The 15,851-nt window shown below is 46.9% G+C and overlaps 5 protein-coding genes across 5 annotated transcripts; 3 read left to right on the top strand and 2 right to left on the bottom strand.

Annotated features, from left to right (window-relative positions):
• Nucleotides 1-362: 362 nt before the first annotated feature.
• AOL_s00004g283 (uncharacterized protein) lies at nt 363-2,777 on the top strand (the record flags this gene model as incomplete). Its single annotated transcript, XM_011118933.1, has 6 exons — nt 363-532; nt 623-730; nt 802-869; nt 926-1,759; nt 1,815-2,442; nt 2,504-2,777. The coding sequence occupies 6 exons, from the start codon at nt 363-365 to the stop codon at nt 2,775-2,777; spliced, it is 2,082 nt and encodes a 693-aa protein (XP_011117235.1).
• Nucleotides 2,778-3,711: 934 nt separating this feature from the next.
• Nucleotides 3,712-4,285, bottom strand: AOL_s00004g282 (uncharacterized protein; the record flags this gene model as incomplete). Its single annotated transcript, XM_011118932.1, has 3 exons — nt 3,712-4,010; nt 4,117-4,192; nt 4,262-4,285. 3 exons carry the CDS (start codon nt 4,283-4,285, stop codon nt 3,712-3,714), a joined length of 399 nt encoding a protein of 132 aa, XP_011117234.1.
• Nucleotides 4,286-5,277: 992 nt separating this feature from the next.
• On the top strand, nt 5,278-6,705 carry AOL_s00004g281 (uncharacterized protein; the record flags this gene model as incomplete). The annotated part of the gene is made up of 2 exons (XM_011118931.1): nt 5,278-6,346; nt 6,416-6,705. The coding sequence occupies 2 exons, from the start codon at nt 5,278-5,280 to the stop codon at nt 6,703-6,705; spliced, it is 1,359 nt and encodes a 452-aa protein (XP_011117233.1).
• Nucleotides 6,706-7,986: 1,281 nt separating this feature from the next.
• On the bottom strand, nt 7,987-10,308 carry AOL_s00004g280 (uncharacterized protein; the record flags this gene model as incomplete). Its single annotated transcript, XM_011118930.1, has 1 exon — nt 7,987-10,308. The coding sequence occupies one exon, from the start codon at nt 10,306-10,308 to the stop codon at nt 7,987-7,989; it is 2,322 nt and encodes a 773-aa protein (XP_011117232.1).
• Nucleotides 10,309-11,009: 701 nt separating this feature from the next.
• On the top strand, nt 11,010-12,443 carry AOL_s00004g279 (uncharacterized protein; the record flags this gene model as incomplete). Its single annotated transcript, XM_011118929.1, has 3 exons — nt 11,010-11,517; nt 11,579-12,237; nt 12,321-12,443. 3 exons carry the CDS (start codon nt 11,010-11,012, stop codon nt 12,441-12,443), a joined length of 1,290 nt encoding a protein of 429 aa, XP_011117231.1.
• Nucleotides 12,444-15,851: the final 3,408 nt, after the last annotated feature.

Below are 15,851 nucleotides of genomic sequence, written 5' to 3'. Positions count from 1 at the left end.
ATCTGTTACGAGTTGGATGCTAAATGGCCACCGAGAGTCGGGCCATTGTCTGGCCAGAAATGAGTCAATCGAAGCAGCGGTAGTATAGTCCAAGAACCTAGGTTAAACAGTTCGTCGGTAATTAATTAAAGGGTTCTTCCAATCGAGAAATATTTTTATATCCGGCCAAAAGTCCGCATCCCAAAGTTGTGAAGACTCATATTCTCTCTCACACGTCTTTTTTCCATTTTAATAACCTCACCACAACCAACATTACCACTCATCAGATCCCTCCCTACGAATACACTTTGGTCGCCTATTCCTGATACATGCATGCATAGAACTTTCAATATCGCCGTTTTATAGCTCACATTACCTTCACAATGATTCGCAATTCGGCGACCAGGGCGTTATCTCGCCAGGCGCAGGCTTTTACAAAAGCTGCCACAAGACCCCTCCATACTACAACACCGGCCCCAGCTGTATCTTTTTACAGGTCTCTGCGATCACAGAAGAATGAACAATTGAGAAACCAGACTACGTCTACTGCTGCGTATGCTTCTTCTTCTACTTTTTCGTTTTCAATTGATAATTTGGTGGTATGGATTGGCAGCTAATTCGATGTTCTTTTGCTTCACTACAGCTCCACGAGACCTGTTCCTTCACCCTCTTTCCAGCAAGATGCCCCTCCTGCAAAGGCAGATCAATTACACCCTCTGCAGGATCAGAAGCAGCCGGAATACGATGAATCGTGAGATTTTTATTCTAGATTTGACTTTTCTCAATGGACAGTTGGCTAACCAGTGTTTTGCCACCACACAGCTTTGTTGGCATGACTGGAGGAGAAGTTTTCCACGAAATGATGTTAAGACATGATGTCAAGCATATCTGTAAGGAACACATTGGAACGAAACGATTAGAATTGAAATCTAACAATATGACTCAGTTGGATACCCTGGTGGAGCCATTCTCCCTGTCTTCGATGCCATCTACAACTCGAAACACTTCGATTTCATTCTCCCTAGACATGAACAAGGTGCTGGTCATATGGCCGAGGGTTACGCTAGAGCTTCTGGCAAGCCGGGCGTCGTCCTCGTCACTTCCGGACCTGGTGCCACCAACGTTATCACCCCAATGCAGGATGCTCTGAGCGACGGAACTCCACTGGTCGTCTTCACTGGTCAAGTACCCACCACCGCTATCGGAACGGACGGATTCCAAGAAGCCGATGTTGTTGGAATTAGCAGAGCATGCACAAAATGGAACGTCATGGTCAAGAACATCGCTGAGCTTCCAAGACGTATTAATGAAGCGTTTGAGATCGCTACATCCGGTCGTCCTGGCCCCGTTCTCGTCGACTTGCCAAAGGATGTCACTGCAGGAATTCTAAGAAATCCTATCCCAATCCGATCAACCTTACCGTCGTGCCCATCCGCTGCTTCCCTCGCCCTACAGGCTGAAATGAAGAAGCAACTTGAATCTTCTTTGAAGAGGGTCGCCCGCCTCATCAATATCTCCAAGAAGCCCGTCATTTATGCTGGACAGGGTATTCTTGCTAGACCCGAGGGCCCAGAACTCCTGAAAGAACTCGCCGAGAAGTCCAAGATTCCTGTTACAACCACCCTCCAGGGATTGGGAGCTTTCGATGAGCTGGACGAGAAAAGCTTACACATGCTCGGAATGCACGGTAGTGGTTATGCCAACATGGCTATGCAAGAAGCCGATGTTATCCTTGCTCTTGGTGCTAGGTTCGATGATCGTGTGACTGGAACTATCCCCAGTAAGTATATTATGAAGAAATTACCCACGGAATTATACTAACAAATTTTCTCTAGAGTTTGCCCCTGCAGCCAAACTTGCGGCAGCTGAAGGCCGTGGTGGTATTGTTCATTTTGAAATTATGCCCAAGAACATCAACAAAGTCGTTCAAGCCAACGAAGCCATTGAGGGCGACGTCGCAGACAATTTGAAGCTACTCCTCCCACAACTCGAAGCCGTTGAATCCCGCCCAGAATGGTTTTCTCAAATTGCAGACTGGAAAAAGCGTTTCCCCTTCAACTACGAAAGGAATCTCCCCAGCGGCTTGCTGAACCCTCAGACTGTCATCGAAGAGTTATCGAATTTGACTGCCCCTTACAAAGAGAAGGTTGTTATCACAACAGGTGTCGGACAACATCAAATGTGGACTGCTCAGCATTTCAGGTGGAGACATCCAAGATCTATGATTACCTCCGGTGGACTTGGAACCATGGGATATGGTTTACCTAGTGCCATTGGCGCGAAGGTTGCAAGGCCTGATGCTGTCGTTGTCGATATCGATGGCGATGCTAGCTTCCAGATGACCCTTATGGAATTGGCTACTGCTGCACAGCACAACATTGGCGTTAAAATCATTGTTCTGAACAATGAGGAGCAGGGTATGGTCACACAATGGCAGTCCCTGTTCTACGAAGATCGATTTGCGTAAGTCCTCACCCATTTACAAAAAAGCCTAGAAGAAACTTCAAATACTGACTTTTTGTAGACACACCCACCAAGGCAACCCAGATTTCGTCAAATTGGCTGAGGCTATGGGACTCAAAGCCCTCCGTGTGTCAAAACCCGAGGAGCTTAGAGCTGGCATGACATCCTTCTTAGAATACAATGATGGCCCAATCCTGATGGAGGTTATCACAGACAAGAAGATCCCCGTCTTGCCTATGGTTCCCGGTGGAAAGGCTCTACATGAGTTCCTTGTCTACGACTCCGCCAAGGAGGCAGAGAGACGAGCCGTCATGAAGAAGAGATCTGGCCATTAAAACCCTGCCTTTTTCTCGTTTTCCTGAGGAGCGTTGTTGTAGTAATGTTCATATGATGTGGCCTTTTCCTTCTGTAATGTCCTGTTATGAAAAAAAGTTCTTATCTTCGAGCCTATAGGATGGAATTTTGATGGGGGCTCGAATTTGAGTGTGTATACTTCAAATGGGTTTTATTTTCCCTTGGGCGAATGGGGCGTATGCATGTATTGTACTTATTGCTGATCATGGAGCTGATGCATTTTTGCTTGCATAATGAAGTGGAAGTTGGCATAGACGATCGGACCATGGACCACTCCAATAATATGAAAGATCATTCCGAACTCTTTATAGGCCTTTGAAGCGAATCATTCTTCGTGATTTTTAGTGCAGCATTTATAGATTTAAGTAGGTGAATATGTAGTATATTTGTGCAAACCTAGAGCTCATGAAGCACAGTTGTACAGACGTCTCGATATCCCAGCTGTAGTATACCAAGGAATCTAGCCAATCGGGAAGGGTTCTACGGGTGACCGGGAACACTATATATCGATCCTTGGCACTGAGGCTCAAGCCCAACCACTCCTAGTGGGACCATCTGAACCGCCGGCCCTTATACGCTGGCTGGCTCATGAAACTCATAATGAGATAGTAGTAGAGCCTAGAAATGACTCTAGAGTGTTGTGTTAGACGAATATCAAGATATTGATATGGTGATAAATGATATCCCGTATAAAAGCTCGGGGCGCTGTTAATTCCGTATTACCGGACGGAGAGGGACGTAGACATGCACATAAAATTTCTAATTTCTTTTTAAGATATGAAACATTTCAAATGCCATTATACACAATTGACACGCCAGCTACCCCCTCCTTCCATCACCCTTGGTTTTTCAAATATGTACAAACCGCTTTTATCTTATCAAGTCACCAAGATCTCACACCACAGCCTCGGTATTTTAGTGATGTGCTGGCTTCTCCTCTGCAAATGCAGCTTCCTCATCGAACCAATCATCGGCATTCTTCACTGGGACGGCACCTTCAGCAGCAGCAGCATCCGGAACACCAGACTCAGTCTCAACAACCTGAGCCTGGTAAGCGGAGATATCGGATGTCAAGGAAGCTTCACCGAGATCTGGGGTACTGGCAGTAGCTGGGGCCTTCCAGACACGGACTTGGCCTTCGTGATCGTTAGCCTTTGGAGGAGTAGGCTTGTAGGTTTTGAGTTCGCGGAGGTAGAGGTCCTGGACGATATCGGCTATAGAGTGGCGGGGTTAGTATGAGGTTCATGTCGGGATTACAACGGTTTCCGGGAACACTGTCACGAAACCCCATAATTGAGGTTATAGGAAGGGTAAACTAACATCGTCTGGATGCAGAAACAGCGAATGTCCTGGTCTGGCTTTGAAGGGCGGCAGAAGCGCGAGGGAGGATAGACCTCTATGAGAGATATTGACATTAGCAGACTGTTTCAAGACACCCAATTGAAGACCGGAATAATAACCATACCGAAGCCCGTAATGCGAACGACATGTTGAAGGTATTGAGGAAGAGAGGAGAGGAGAAGATGCGTTCCTGCGGGTGGTTGAAGGTCGAGATGAGGTTGGTTATGCGGGTCAACTGACGACAGGCATTGGTACTACATACTCGGTCGTCCATCGGACTCACAATTTTGCAGCCGAATGCTGGTTCCCACAGCTACGCATATGTCAGGCGTAGCTTTCAGCACTAATAATTCGGCAGAGCCGCAACACGGAAAATTTGTCTGCTATTATTAGTCATTCCCCTGTCCACAAATAATCCTCGAGTATCATCGCTGCACGAACCTCAAACCATCTCACCTACACCTCACTCTTCACTATCACCATCGCCATCGAAACTTCGTCTCAACCACCGAAGTCATCGAGTATCGTCCCCGCTTTGATAGCAGCAGTCCTGATACTCATCTCGAACCAGTAAAAAAGCCTCCCGACGGAATAGCAACGTCCTCGAGTCTGGATCCTTCCTTGTCTCGATCTCCCGCCTCTGTTGTCCTATCACATCGGCACTCTTCAGATTGTACTATCTCTACCTCCCCCGTTTTCAGCCTTTTTTCCCCTCTCAATCTGTTCCAGATAGATTGCCCGAGAGAAAGAACAAAACGGCTTGGTGGACACCTTCATTGGTTTCTGTAGCACAGATCTAAAGTCACGGGAATTAAAAAACCACCTCGCTTTTCACAACATCGATCGAGGCGATTCTAGCACGCACTGCGAATCACGACCATTCTTCTAGATTCTAATACGCTTGCCTAGTACTAACAAAGGCAATCTTAAAAGGTACTATGACCCTGTACTCACTTGATGTGTGCTTCAGGTGGCCAGGGAAGTTTTGTTACGAACAAGGCTGACACTTCTCAGAAACTGAAGACCTGAGCCAGTTCCAACGCGTGCAACTCGCAAGGATCGTCTTTTTTTCGTTGCAATCCCACCCAACCTTCCAACAAGAACGTCTGGGATTTCTCTAGACAAAAACATAAGCCCACCATGATGTCAGCTATTGCACCCCCGTATGTCCAGAATAATGGCATGGTCAAACCCGGGGTCCCAGCTGCCGATCGCCCGTTCGAAAAGAACTTGAACATTCACGTAATTTGCAAGGATTGTAAGGAATTCCCTCCAAATCTTGTGGAAGAGTTCTCGTCCGGAGATATAGTGTGTGGCTCGTGCGGCTTGGTGCTCGGAGACCGCACTATTGACACCCGATCGGAATGGCGAACGTTCTCGAACGACGACCAGGGCAATGATGATCCCTCTCGTGTCGGTGATAGCGCCAACCCTCTCCTCAACGGTAACCAGCTAGACACTGGTATTAGCTTTTCCGATGGTGGAAGCGGACGTGCCCGTGACCTCCATCGTGCCCAGAATAAAGTCACGCACGACAAGTCCACCAAGAGCTTGCTAGCTGCCTACAAAGAGATCGGCGCCTTCTGCGATTCTACTAACCTCCAGAAGAACGTAGCCGACACTGCGAAGCAGCTCTATAAGTCTGTTGACGATGCCAAAGCCTTCAAGGGCAAGCCGCAAGAAGTTATCATTGCGGGGTGCATCTTCATCGCCTGCCGAAAGTGTAACGTTCCACGTACCTTCCGTGAAATCTTCGCGATCACCAAAGTTCCAAAGAAAGAAATTGGACGAGTCTTCAAGGCCCTCGAGAAATTCTTTTCGCAGCAAGGCGAGGCTACTGTGGCAGAAATCGTCAGTGGCGGTGGCATCGCTAACGAGAATGCTGGTTACACTTCAACTACCTCGACTAAGGCACATGACCTGATGATCCGTTTCTGTAACAACTTGGGTCTTACGCACAACTTGATCTACATCTCGCAGGAGCTTGCAGAACGTGCCGCTCAAAAAGGAACACTTGCTGGGAGATCTCCAATTTCATCCGCTGCTGCGTGTATCTACATGATCTCGCATCTTATGCGTCAACCCAAGAGTGCAAAAGAGATCTCAGCGGTTGCTGGTGTCAGCGATGGTACTATCAAGACTGCCTACAAGCTGCTCTACAACGAACGTACAGCATTGGTCGATCCCAAATGGATCGAGAACGGCAAGGGTGACATTGGCCTCCTTCCGTCGTCCTAGAAGAAACACGCGAAGAATCAGGGCGATGTTGATACCCCAGCAACTGAACAGTCGGCAATAACGCAAGAGAATAAAACGCAAGGAGGGGCACCAAATACGGGTGCGCAAGAGGGCAAATACTTCACCGAGGAGGAAATTGAAAAGTTGGCAGCACAGCTTGCTCAGATGACACTTGCCGCCGAGCGAGTGAGGCAGCATGGGGACCCGAAAATAATTGAGGAGGTTGAAAGAAGGCTCAGAAATCTTCACTTGTCATTTGAGAAGGCCAAAGCTTTTTCAATTGCTAGACGGGAACAGACGAAATTCTCTTCTGCGTCTGGTTCCGCCTGAGGGTCTACCACGAGGGTTCATAGGTATAGCGAAGGTGATAACATAATGCCACACCGTCGCAACATCTCTAATCCAGGAAGCTCCTCCAACCCGTTTCAGTTCACTCCAAGTTCTCTTTACGCCGGTCTTCACCTTCGAACGCAACATCGCACTCCTCTGACATATATATTAATTCTGGTATTTTTTTTAGGCATCCCTTTTTTTATCTTTCACGGAACTGTTTATTGTCCTCAACAACTAATAATACAAGTTCATACCCTTTTCCCTTCTTGCCTTTCCTTCTCCAGGTTTTCATTGCAGTTTTGCTTTTATCTTCCAAAAAACATTTTTTTAGATCGAATACCCTTCCACGCCATCAGTGCTTTATTAATATAAACTCCCCATAGATCGCACTAGAAGCTGCCTCTTGTTTATTCGTTTTTTACCCGTTTACTATTTTCTGTTCTTATGTATCTTTTCTCCCTCTCCCCTTTCCTTCATCCAGGTACACTAAAAATGGGTTCGGTTTCGTCGTTTCTGTTTTTTTTTTTTTTGATTTCGTCCTTCCATGACTTTTTTCTTTCTTTTTCTTTCTTTCTTTCTTTTTTTTTTTTCTTAACCCAGTCCCTGCAAATTAGCGATTCTGTTGCCTTCCCAGTCCTTATAGTTTCTCTCATTGTCGTTTTCGAGGTAAGTATCGACCATATGGTCAGAAATATACAAAAAGAAAGAGTCAAAAGACAAAAAGCTGAAAGGGGGTTGTGAATATGCTTATAGGACGCTGCACTAGAGCTGATAGACTGGATATTATTACAGTTACCGCCTTCGATGTTTGTATTCGAGGCAGCTGTCCTGCTCACTATGGAAGATGGGGAGGTGCTGATTTTATCATTTATGTTTACGGGGCTTCATTGCGTCATGGGTTCGCGGGATCCGGGATATATACTTATACCGGACGCCAAAAGACCGCCCACACCTTCGAGGGCGCGCACTTGTCCCCACTATGAAAACACAATTCTACAAAAAAAAAGAAGAAAAAAGGAATTCAAAAAAATCAAATCAAAGATTGATCATGATAGCTTCTGCTAATTGCGCCTGTCGATTCTTTCTCTGCTCCGGTATAGTCCTGATGCTACTACCTCCAGCTCTCGTGCGTCCCATACATGTCAAATAGAGAATTGAATGCAGTAGTTATTGACAAGATCGTTTCTCTCGATTACCCGTGACCCGTGATCCGTGCCCGCTCCGACCTAAGAAATAATATATTTTGACTATAATACATAGATAAATAGAGTCCCTGTATCAATCCATATCCATCTCATTATCAGACTCCGCATTACCATTACCATTATCAACGTCCTCTCCAACCGTAGGGTTATTCTGCCCGATAACCGGCGTAGCTTGATGAACATCCAAACACACGTCTTCCACCCTCACAAACCCACCTCCGGTCCCAGCCGCCGCCCACGTTCCATATCCCAAATTATTATTCCACCCGACTTTTGTAATATTCGTATGATACGTATAGAACGGCAAGCCAACTGCAACTCTATTCCGATGAACCACCATCTCCGGTTTAAACCCATCCAACATTCTGAACAACCCCGTGGTAGGCGCGTACTCCAATTGAAACCATACCTGCTGCATAGCCTGACATTTCGAGTAAAAATATTTTCTTACTAGATTTGCTATCCTGACTTTCCCGTCCCTACCACCGTTTAGAAGGAATGGATGGAGACCCGTTCCGCAACCCGTTGATGCGGCTATTGTATCCCCTGGGTTGTTAGAGCAGAGGAATCCGCCGGATTTTTTGGCTTTGCGGATTCCCATGCATAAAACTCCCGAGAGATCTTCCGGGTAACAAAGTGATTGGGCCATTTCGCACCAGGCTATCGGTGTAGACATAGCTACTGTTCTGGTTCTGTGGGAGAGGGTATTGGAGATACCTGGCTCGCGGATATCGTGCATGTTGAAGCTTCCATCCATAGAGTAAGTGGCAATCATGTCTGGAAAACTGGGGGCTAAAGAAGAGATTGAGCAGATGTAGCTGGCGGCAATGTAGTGGTATGATTTCGGGAGGTGTTCTTTGCCTGGGAGTGTTACGTTTAGATCATAGATTGCAACTGAACCATTTGCACAGCCGAATGCAAGGGTATGGTGGTTTATCCAGGTAAACACTGTAAAGAGAGTATCGTTTAGATAGAGGGTTTGCATGGGTTCTGTGAGTTTGTAGACCGGAGCGGTTGAAGGAGATGTTGATGGGGGGTGTTCTTTGACTTCGATGAGACGGGCTTGGCCATCTTCGAAGAGGGCCATGAAGTGGCCGATGATACCTTCCTTTTTCACAGGGGCATTTCCTGGACGCCATTTGATCTCCGTTGGAGCACCCCAGTCTGTGAGGAGGGTGTGATCGAGCGTCGGAGGGGGTTTAGGTGTGGTGTTCGGTTTCGAGATCGGGATACGCCAGATTTGAATCTGAGAAGGACATACGCAGGGTGCAAAACCTGGTGGTAATTCCTTGATTGCCGGCTTAGCTTCCTGGAATTTTGTCCCTACCGCGAGGAATTGATTGTCGCGACCGTCTTGCTGAGTTGCCCAGTCCAAAGACTGTATTTCGTTGCCGCAGTTGATAACCCATCCGTTTTTACCATGGAATAAGTCAGGTGCTGTTAGGCTGACTGATTCGTGGATATTTAATTGAAACTTCTTTTGTTGCCCGGATCTCGTGAAGGGGCCTAGCAGCAGCGATAGTGGCTTCTTAGGGACCTGCCAATAATACTTCGCGATTTCATCGGCATCTGCAACCCTATCGAGCAAAATTGACTTTTGAAAAGGCATCATTCTTTCGATATAGATGCCTTTAGCCAGTTCCTGGGCCTCTCTCTCGGGATCGAAATCCAGGACCTTGCCAACATTTGCTCGGGCCGGAGCAGATATGTCGTAGATAAAGGGCCTAGCTATTTCTTTTCTCCTAATGGCCATCGGATCAACTTCATGATCACCCCAGTACGAGATATCCTTCATTCGTCGAATCATTCGTCGGTGGAGAGCAACAGGTGTATTCATGCCCTTTAGCTTTTTCAGCTTGGTAATTCGACCTTTCTTCGTAGGAGTCATAGGGCCTATCCCTTCATCTTCTCCATCATCAGATGCTCCATCTTCATCCGGGTCCGCTTCATCCAGTGACATTTCATCGGGATCCTCGCCATAAACCTCCTCTGGCGCATCTCCTTCTTCTGAGTCGGATGCTCTAGAGGCCCCTATAGAGACTTTTTTAGGTGCTTTGGCAGAGGCCTTCGTAGGGGCCTTCGTAGAAGCCTTTGGGGACGCCTTCGTGGCAGCTTTCGTGGCAGCTTTCTTCGGTGCCTTAGCCTTTGGTTTTCTGGTTTTTGGTGTAGCTTTAGCTCGACTCGGAGGCTGGAACTTATCGGAGCTCTCGAGAGCATCAAGCTCAATCATAAGTCGCCGCTCGCGACGTGATTCTTCCGATTCATCGGAATCTGTGCCGTATTCGCCTAGGACAATTGGTTTTCGCTGAATAACAGCTTGTCTTTTCGGTCTTGATGGCGTCGTAACGGTTGAAGAAGCTGCTGCAGCTTCTCCATTATCTTGATCGGTTGCCATGATGTCTTAGAAGTTATTGAAGATTCAATTGAGAGCTCGGTCTGCTGTGTTCCGTCTGAGTCTATTGCGAATGCTGGTTGGCGGACTAAACATGATATCGCTGGTTTTTCCTACGAAGCTAAACTGAAAACGTCGATACCTCCATACACCCCGGTACGTAGGGAAGTCGTAGGTGCGATTTTGAGTATGTACTTGGGGACTAGTATCGCTTTGATCAGGCCTGGTGCCTATACGAGTGTTAGCTCGATATCGGATGGTTCGATGGTAAAGGTTCGAGGTCAAGATAAGAATAGGTTAAGGTTGCAGTGGATATATAATCGGACGACTGCCCTTGCATGAGCTAGCGCGGTCGTTGACAACCGCGGCAAATCAGCGACAAGGTCCCCAACCTCCCAGTACAAGCAGGCAAGCTTAATCCAAGAAAACATCGCCAACAAACCATCCACAGTCGCTCTGGGCCTCGCCAACGTGTACAACCTTTTTATCACGAAAACATACGACGCTTTCACATCCGGTAGACAGTACACCTCCTCGCACGCTGATCATCGAAGTCGGTCACCTCCCACGTTAACGCGCCGAAAAATAGCCCCACGCTTACTTACATACCTCACATCGCAGCCGACATAACGCTAGTCTCGCTGTGCGCTGTCCCACATTCAAGACATAGACGAACAGACCCGCACATACACCACATACACACGATGTCGCATCTACAAGCACAACGTTCGGGAACCCGAAGGACTAATTCCGGAGCCCCTGAATCCGATACAGATGCCGGCAGGCTCTCAGATTCTACTCTCATAAACGAAGAAAGCTCAGCCGAAGAACCCGGTCTATTGATCCCGCTCAAAAGACAAGCATCCATCCCCGAATATGACGAAGATGATAAATGTTGGATATGCCTCGAAACAAGAAGGGATGAAGAGGCTTCTCCGTCTGCACACGGTATCTGGAAGAAACCATGCAAATGTGCACTCACGGCACACGAAGGGTGTTTGTTAAACTGGATCTCGGATATGGAAAAAACTCCTTCGAGGATGAGCAAGACGATACAGTGCCCTCAATGCAAGTCAAATATTGTATTGAAGCAGGAGAGGAGCGCGATAGTTGACCTGGGCAGGATGGCTGAGAAGCTTGTCCGACAAACGAATTCGATAGCTATCTTTGCCGGTCTTGGCTCAGCCTTCTTCGTTACATGCACGGTATATGGTATGAAACCATTGCAATAAATAAATGTTAGGGCTTATATCATGAAACTAACGATTTACAGGTGTCAACGCGATATACTTGATATGCGGTACCAAAGAAGCAAATTCCATAATTCTAGGTCCAAACGGCCGTGATTTTGAGTGGACATGGCGCCTTGCAACAGGTTTGCCGATGCTACCTATGGTCCTCATAGTTTCCAGGACAAGGCTGATGGATGCTACTCTGCCAATCCTTCCTCTCATCTTCTTCTGTCGGGATGAGCCGCTACACCTGTCCTTACCCCCTTCGCCGGCGGTTACCCTCGCCTTGTTGCCTTATGCGAGAGCCATCTACGAAAGTGTTTACAACAAGTATCTGCTACCATACGACAAGAAATGGTCGGCAGAGATCGGCCCAACAACTTCTACTCAAGGATCCGAGGAAGATAACGTTGGATTAGAAATACAAGTCCGAGATATAGATGGCGGCGAAGCTGAAAACGGTAATATGGATGAAGGAGAAGAGGGTGCTGTTGCCGGTGATCAGGCAGAAGCCTGGAGGGTAGAGAGGGAATTGGTTTTGGGACCAGAAACTGCCAATCTTGTCGTTGGAGCGCTGTTATTTCCGGGCGTGGTTGCAGCAGCAGGCGGTGTGCTCGGCAAGATTCCGTTTCTTCGCAGAATACTTCCGGAAAGATTTCACCGAAACATCTTAGGTGGTTGTCTCTTCGTTTTGATCAAGGTAACCCTCCAAAGAAGAAGAAAATTGAATCAGTTCTTAAAAGGTCCAACGGGCTATGCTAATGTTTATTGGTATGTTGGTAGGATATATTCACGTTGTATTACAAGTATAAGCGCGCGAAGCAACGTCGAAGCCGTGAGATCTTGAACTATCAAAAACGGATAGTCCGTCAGGATGTCAATGCAACAACTGCGCGTCGAAGATAGACCTTCAGCTACCATTCTCCTTCCGTCGCATTCGCTCAACTGTTTCAGATTTTGTTATTCAACTCACATGGCATCGGGTAGGGTATGTATGTACACAAAAAATCGGCGTTCAGAGACGTATCACTCGGGAACCTATATGCGTTTTGTTTGCTTGTTGCTTCCTCTCAACTCTGGATGTTGGAATGTTTACAGGGCGTAAGTGGACTGTTTGCAGCCTTTTGTTTTGTTTTTTTTATGTTTCAATCATTGAATGGTTGTTATAACTTGTACAGATAGCTAGCTGTCTAGGAGAGCTCTGAGAGGTAACCAATAGAAAGAAAGAAGATGGGAATATCCCCCCCCCCTGTCTAGACATCTCCAACATCTTTTGGAGATATACGACACGATAATATTTTACTCTCGATATTGTACTTTTTTGGCCTCCGGAGATGGTAATTCGGTTCGAGGCGTTTTGGTGTACTTGTCATGGAGCTCCTCCGCTCGCCTACGACTAGCTTACCAATATTGCGGCTCTCATATAAGGCAGTCATAAGGATTCGGTACTATAGGACTCATCCTAAAAGGAAAAGGATGCACGTTTAGGTTGGGCTTTTTGATATCGTCTAGATTTAGGAGATAGGCGCATGCATCTTTGCGAGGGAATAGAAATGGAAGGGCCGATGTTCCGTGGTAAGACGGAGCGATGACGAAGGTGTGACTTGTGAACCATCTACCAATGCGACCAAAGTAAAATGTGATCAGGATCGAAAATGCTACCCTTCAGCGAATCGACTTACGTACTATCCCGATGGATACGGTTATGAAAAAGTGATCTCAGGGGTATATACGAAATGGTATTTACCGGCGGAATACGCCTCGAGTTCACGAGAATATGCCGAACCCTCCTTTTTGGTCATCTCACTCGCACCACAAAAGGGAAAATATTGAATTATGAATCCACAAAAGTATATAGATGCGACAGCAATATCAGGCTGAGCTAAGACGATTTTCGTTTTTCTTCCAAGTCCCATGATGCAAACTTTTTTTTATTATTCATTCTTTTTGATGATGAACGAAAAAAAATCATCAATGAGGTGAAGCTATGACCCATTCAACATCGATAATTGTCCAATCACAGATCAAATCGATATGATCTTCCCACCATCACGGTAATCGGGGTTTATCAGGGCGCTTCCAGGTAGTCGGATGGGCCAGCGCCGAGACTCTGCTCTTTTAGCCCTCTTTTAACCTTTCTTTTTGGCTGAAACTTCCCCATATGAAGGTGTGGTGGGGAAGTATCCACCATATCGTTCATCTCCACACCCACCACGCAAACATTTTGGCTATTGGAAGACCCACGAGCGCAGGTGACTTGGAGATTCCGCAACCTATCGAAAATGGCGGGACATTTTCCAACAAACAGTTACTGCCAACCCCGCCCGCCCCTCTACCAAAGCAAAAAAACCGACGAAGGGGGAAAAGAATGACTTCCCGTGTGGATTTTGTATTTGCTACCGTCGATGATATCTTGTCGGGCGGCACGGGTCGTTTTTCACTGGTTGGATAATTTATTCTTGACGTAACCAGAACCTTTTTCGGGGGATAGCTCCCACCCAAGTCACGGGGTTTTGGGATCTAGAATTAATACGAGGATCAGTCGGGTCTGTCTGGGTAAAAAAGAATGCAAATCGCAAATGATACCGCACTCGGGTTTCCCAAGAAGATGGTTTCTGGGAAATTTTCTTTTGGGAAGGCCTATGTATGGATTAAAGGAAAAAAAAATTCGAGGAAGCCGGAGGAGTTGCCGACTTTGTCAGTGGGTCCCCATAAGTGCGTTGGATTGTTGGAAGTTGGACAATGTAGATGCTGAGTGCAGCTTGCAGCTGCAGACCTGCTTTGGCTTAGTCTTCCAATTCTAATATTCTAGCTTCTAATATTATCAGGCATCCACTGTACCAACTTCGAAGTAGTTAGTAAGTAAGTGTGAAGCTATAATTGGTTGGAAATGGGAAACCGAGGCTTCTATGGAGGAATCTAATCGCAAACAGGTATGCCAATGTACTGCCAACATAGCACCCTCAAGCACAAGCACTAGCTCTAAGCTTGTAAAAAAAATAAAAGAAATAAAAGAAAATAAAAGAAATATTTTCACGGACCAGCTGTTTGTGTGACGGACGCAAGGAGCTTGCATGTCCCTTCGTTTCTCGTCTAAAAACATGTAAGTCGTATGTAGGGTGAAGCCGCGTGAGTGTACGGAGGGATATGCGTAAACAAAAATGAGACGAACTGAAGCAAGGGGGGTAGGAGAAATCCCAATGACCTCAGCGGCTCTCGGTACGGAGAAGTACTCTCCGCATAGATCGTACGGTTTAAGTGACAGAGAGCAGATCGATCTCGGGATTGGAACTCCACATGCATATTGAGAGCCATATCTCGTATCAGGTATTTTGAGGATTTACCGAAGAAGAAACATGGAGATGCGCATATGCATACTCCGTATAATCCGCATTCGCACGGTTGGACATGTATTTTTGATTCCTTTGATTCTCCACGTTTCATGCATCGATATACATAGTAATAATGTATCCTCGATGGGGTATCCTCCTCGATGGGTCAATTTGCAAAGGAGGCTCATAGGTCCAATTGGCAAGAATTGATCCACTTCGTACATGAATGAAGCTTGAGTCGGGGAGCCCGTATTTGCGAGGAGCCGTCCACTAGCCGTACTAGCAGCCGAACTATCCACTCATCGATGTCGATTATCCGTGCATTTAGTATACTTCCGTTGTTATTTCTCCGGTGAGCTGATCCCGATGTCATAGTCGACTCACGAGCTTAATTGTGCCACAGGTAGCTGTTGGATTTTTTCTTCCCGTTGAGAAGATTACTACTGGCCAGCTCGGGAAATGCTTTTCGTTCGGATGTGTCGACCGAATTAAGGACAACTACCGCTTTCGTGTATCTCCGTCCTGCTGTTAGCGCCTCATAGCCTGACGCCGTCGGTCGTGTGCAGATGGCCATTCGCCAACTGTCCCCGTCCGAGAAAGAAACACCTTGGTCTAAGACCATTCAATCTCGCGTAGACTTTTTTTTTTGGCAGCCAGGGTTAGACATGCAGAAGGGAGGGTTTCGTGCGTGTTCAATGGCCTGACTCGGGAAAACTCTGGGCTTGGACGACGTAACTACTCGACAGGGGTCATTCTGTTGCGCCACAGTTGCAGCTGCAACTGGGAAGAATCTAGACCGCCGCTCCGATTGATGGCGGTGTCCGACGCTCAGGCAGCACCACCGAAAAACTAGTCTCCTCGGACTTAATTCTTCCAGTCCGACCTTCGTGATATGCACGCCAAAATACCCGACCAAGCTAGACGAGTACATTTTTTTGGCTTTGCCAAAGCCAGGTTCATCTGAGCAAAAAAGGCGGTCAGC

The sequence above is a fragment of the Orbilia oligospora genome, assembly GCF_000225545.1.
Source record: "Orbilia oligospora ATCC 24927 unplaced genomic scaffold scaffold00004, whole genome shotgun sequence".
Lineage (NCBI taxonomy): Eukaryota > Fungi > Ascomycota > Orbiliomycetes > Orbiliales > Orbiliaceae > Orbilia > Orbilia oligospora.
The sequence above is the reverse complement of the archived record's forward strand: the minus strand, read 5'-3'. Positions and strand labels throughout refer to the sequence as shown.